General features: G+C 44.9%; 1 protein-coding gene across 1 annotated transcript in view; it reads left to right on the forward strand.

The window, feature by feature from the left end:
* Positions 1-1,707: 1,707 nt before the first annotated feature.
* The window catches only part of ALDOB (aldolase B, fructose-bisphosphate), a 3,922-nt gene continuing 1,163 nt past the window's right edge, over positions 1,708-4,466 (forward strand). Inside the window, 6 exon segments of the mRNA XM_009073045.1 lie at positions 1,708-1,887; positions 2,510-2,721; positions 3,256-3,310; positions 3,465-3,625; positions 3,832-3,915; positions 4,375-4,466. Coding sequence (XP_009071293.1) covers positions 1,776-1,887; positions 2,510-2,721; positions 3,256-3,310; positions 3,465-3,625; positions 3,832-3,915; positions 4,375-4,466 — 716 coding nt within the window. The 5' untranslated portion in view covers positions 1,708-1,775.

Consider the following 4,466-nt stretch of genomic DNA (forward strand, 5'->3'; position numbering starts at 1 on the left):
TAACAGCACTGTGGCTTTAACTGAAGTGCTCACAACTCAATTATCATTACAGTAATCATAATGATGAGCCAGTTTCCTCTTTCTAAGAGATATATCCAACACAAATCAGGTGAGGGATAAAGAGGGTTATAGGTGAACTAAACTATGCAGCATAAACCACAGCTTCAAGTTCTAGGTGGGCTGAACAGAGTAAGAGCTGGGAGTGATGGAGCTGTGATCACTGCAGTAGGATGGTCCTAGAGCTCTGGCCACAGCCTGGCATACAGAGGGAGGGGTTCAGCTAAGCCTGCTTCTGCAGAACCACAGCAAGAAGGCATTTCAGCCTTTGGAAAAGGAGGGAGCACTCCCTCATTTGAGAGAGTCTTCATCATGCAGTTCTTCAACATCCCTCTAAACCTAGAATGACTCCCATTTGTTAAGCTGCATGTGAAAAATTATAGTCCCAATTTACAAAAAGGTAAAGGAGACATCTGGAGTGGTCTGCACTGGCAGACAATACCATTTGAATCTTGCACAACAAAATTATTAGTACCAAAGTACCTTCAGCTATAAATCAGAGACATAGATTCATAGCTGTCAGTGTACTGTGACAGCATTGTTGCCAGAAAATTTTGGCACCATTTGACATGCCATGCAGAACTTTACCCTATCACGAGTTGCAGACAGACCCTTTATCATATCTCTCCATTATGGCCTTCAGCAGGGAGGACAAGACAAGGATTCCCTGGCAACATAGCATATATGCAAGGAACGAAGTAGGACTTGGCTGTCTAGATGCTTGTGTGGGGAGAAATATTTGCCAGCCATCTCTGGTGACCTGGGAAATGGCACGTTCTGACTTTTCTCTCAGGCTGAGTTTGGGAATAGAAAATGCAGACACTGCCCAATGACCTGCCATTTTGGAGGCAAACTTGATACTGGAGATCTGTTGTGTTGTTTCTTAATGAATCATCTTATGGATTTAGCACCCCCTGATCAAAACACAGGTGTTGCTCTAGCTATCACATATGATAAACTGAAGGAATGGGGTCTTTCTGTTTGAGGCTCACAGGCTTATACAGAACAGGAAAGTAACTTGGACTATTCAGATGATCTGAGAAACTGTAATTTAATGCCATATAATCAAAATTTTAATAAGACCAAGCATTTTTGTAATATCAAAACAGAGCCTGGATTTCAGGAGCTGAGTGTCTGCAGCTGGTAAGCTTCTACCACAGAAATGAGGTGTGACTCCTTCTAAGCCCCCAGGTGTCCTATAGAGGAAGAGATCTACTGCAGTTCTGAAAGCAGTCACAGGGGAGAGAATTGCAGAGCAAGGCAGGAGAGTCAAGCAGACACAGTAGCAAACGCTGCCAACACAGGCCAGGGAATGGGAGAGGGGAAATGTTAAGAAATGCATAAAGATAAGCAATGGATTAGTTGGAATTCTACTGACTGGGCCAAAAAGTCTACAGAGTCAGCAATTTGCGTACTTGGTTAGCCTGGTGCATGTTTTTAGGACAGATTGACCTTCCTTTATTCTCTGAACAAATCCAGGTAAAATGCAGAATATTTCCCACTTTGGTTCTGGAAGGATGAGGCAGAATGTGCCTCCTGCGTTTCTCTCTTCTAGTTTTGCGAGACTTACCAAGCCAAGGAGAACTGGAGTGGATTTCTGCACCTGTGATAACACAGACCAGACACAAGAGCCCCCCAGTGGAAACATCCGAGTGGTGTCTCTGGCTCCTGGTCTCCCTCAGCTTGTAACAGAAATTCTCTTCCACAGATAAGTCAACATGACCCACCAGTTCCCAGCGCTGTCTCCAGAGCAGAAGAAAGCTCTTTCAGACATTGCTCAGCGGATTGTGGCCTCAGGAAAGGGGATACTAGCTGCAGATGAATCAGTGGGTGAGTTTATTAGCGACTTTCCAGTATCTGAAGGGGCCTATGGGGAAGCTGGAGAGGGACTCTTTGTTAGGAACTGTAGTGATAGAAAAAGGAGTAGTGGGGATAAGTTGAAAGAAGGGAAATTTAGATTTGATATTAGGAAGAAATTTTTTAATGTGGGAGTTGTAAAACACTGGGAGGTTGTGGATGCCCCAACCCTGGCAGTGTTCAAAGCTAGGCTGGATAAAGCCTTGAGCCACCTGGTCTAGTGGGAGGTATCCCTGACCTCAGCAGTGGCAGTTGGGACTAGATGATCTCTAAGGTGCATTCCAACCTCTTAATATACTATGAAATTATGAAACTATGAATTCTGGATATCAATCAGTTAGTAGCACCCAAGAATTTTTCCTTTTAATTTTGCTTCATATTTGAAATCAGTGGAGTAAATGAAAAACACTTAAAATTTGTTGCTGAGCAGAAACAACTGACTCAGGCAGGGCTGCAGCTATAACAACAGAAGCTTACAGACAATGGGCTGAGAAGGGAAGCCCTGAACTGAAGCCCCAGTTCATTACTACATACTGAGACCAGGAGTTCAGCCAAACCTAATACCTCTCTGTCTGACCTGTGTCCACCTCACTAGGTACCATGGGGAACAGGCTGCAGAGGATCAACGTGGAGAACACAGAGGAGAACCGCCGAGCTTTTAGAGAGATCCTGTTCTCTTCAGACACTTCCATCAACCAGAGCATTGGGGGAGTGATCCTCTTCCACGAGACTCTCTATCAGAAAGACAGCAATGGAAAGCCATTCCCAGCGCTCATCAAAGAAAAAGGCATTGTGGTAGGAATAAAGGTGAGTATCTGTATGTGTCTGGTTGGCAGCATAATCCAAATGCTGTTTCCAGAGAAAAATATATATGGGGCTGCACTGTCTCCCAAAAAACACTTTTTATTTTCTTTTTTGAGATCGGTTTTAAAATCACTAGAGGACCTCTATCACCATTCTCTGCATTGCTTTTGTGCGACTAACCACAAGCACATTTGCATTAGACGGAGAAACTTTCATCCACCATCTCCCATCTAATCACCAACCACTGCAAATATGTCCCTCCATGCAGTAACCTAAATCCAGTTCTTTCCATTCACATCTGACACAGCTCTCGAGCCATTCCCTGCAGCCATCTACACATTTCCCCCTCCTTTTACCCAGTTCACTCCTTTTCTTCCCCTTTGCTCCAGCATTTACCTGCTTTGCACCCTGAGTGTGTTCAGCCCTGGACTTTACTCACCGTCAGCCCACAAAGGCAGACTGCCCATGGGTAAGAAGATAAGGATGAGACTGATTCCCATCTCTCTGTAACCTTTCCTGTTTTTCTGATCTCCACAGCTGGATAAAGGCACAGCACCTCTAGCAGGAACAAATGGAGAAACCACTATCCAAGGTAAGGAGACATCTAAGGAGCCTTAAGCAATGACCTGTGCAACAAAGGCCATAGGGTGACTCACCTGAGATGCAGCCTTGACTGGTGTCACGGTGCTTCTCAGAGCTCTGTGCTGAAGAACAGCTCTCAGTGAAGCTCTGTTCTCTCACTGCAGGGCTGGATGGATTGGCTGAGCGCTGTGCCCAGTACAAGAAAGACGGAGCTGACTTTGGCAAGTGGCGTGCAGTGCTGAAGATCACCAGCACAACACCCTCTCAACTTGCCATCGAAGAGAATGCCAACACACTGGCACGCTATGCCAGCATCTGCCAGCAGGTATCCACACTCTTTTCCTGAGGTGCTGCTTCCCCTTCTTACTGTGCCCTGTGATAAAATGCTAGGTATCTTGAAAGGAGGATCTCTGTGAGGGAAAGATGAAGAGCAAGGGCAGCACAGCAAGAAGGAATACCACCAAAGTGAGGGTCAACAACAACAGTTTTTCTTACATAGCCCTAAAGACACCCCTGTCTTTCTTTTCTTAGAATGGTTTGGTGCCCATTGTGGAGCCAGAAATCTTGCCTGATGGAGACCATGATCTCCAGCGCTGTCAGTATGTCACGGAAAAGGTAAGAGATTCTTCCTCCTCTCTTCCCCTTCACAAATCAGCAGCTAAGCTTGTGCAGTTTGTGCTCACAGATCTCAAGGAGATTTGACCAAAAAGGTACTTCATAACTGCATCACAAAAATGAGTTGTTCACAGGCAAATAATGAGTCAATAGCAAAAGCAAGAGTGTAATCCATTCAAACTGACAATACAAGCATTCTAAATCTCAGAAAGATGGATCAGGAGCAAAACCAATTGCTTCAGTTTCAGTACCTCACTTTGAAGGGACAAATCCAGTAAATGTCAAAAATCATCGCAAAAGCAGTGGTGTCTCCACAACTGCAACCCCTGAGATAAATTTCACATGACAAAGCAAAATTCAATTGGATCTTGTTATACTCCCAAAGAATAAGCTGTCTTTCCACAGCAGGTTGAGGTGAAGATTTGAGCAGAGGTCTGTATTCAATCCTCCTGTTTTCAGGTTCTGGCTGCTGTCTACAAGGCATTGAATGATCACCATGTGTACCTGGAAGGGACACTGCTGAAACCCAACATGGTGACAGCTGGGCATTC

The sequence above is a fragment of the Acanthisitta chloris genome, unplaced genomic scaffold, assembly GCF_000695815.1.
Source record: "Acanthisitta chloris isolate BGI_N310 unplaced genomic scaffold, ASM69581v1 scaffold10034, whole genome shotgun sequence".
In the NCBI taxonomy this organism is placed as follows: domain Eukaryota; kingdom Metazoa; phylum Chordata; class Aves; order Passeriformes; family Acanthisittidae; genus Acanthisitta; species Acanthisitta chloris.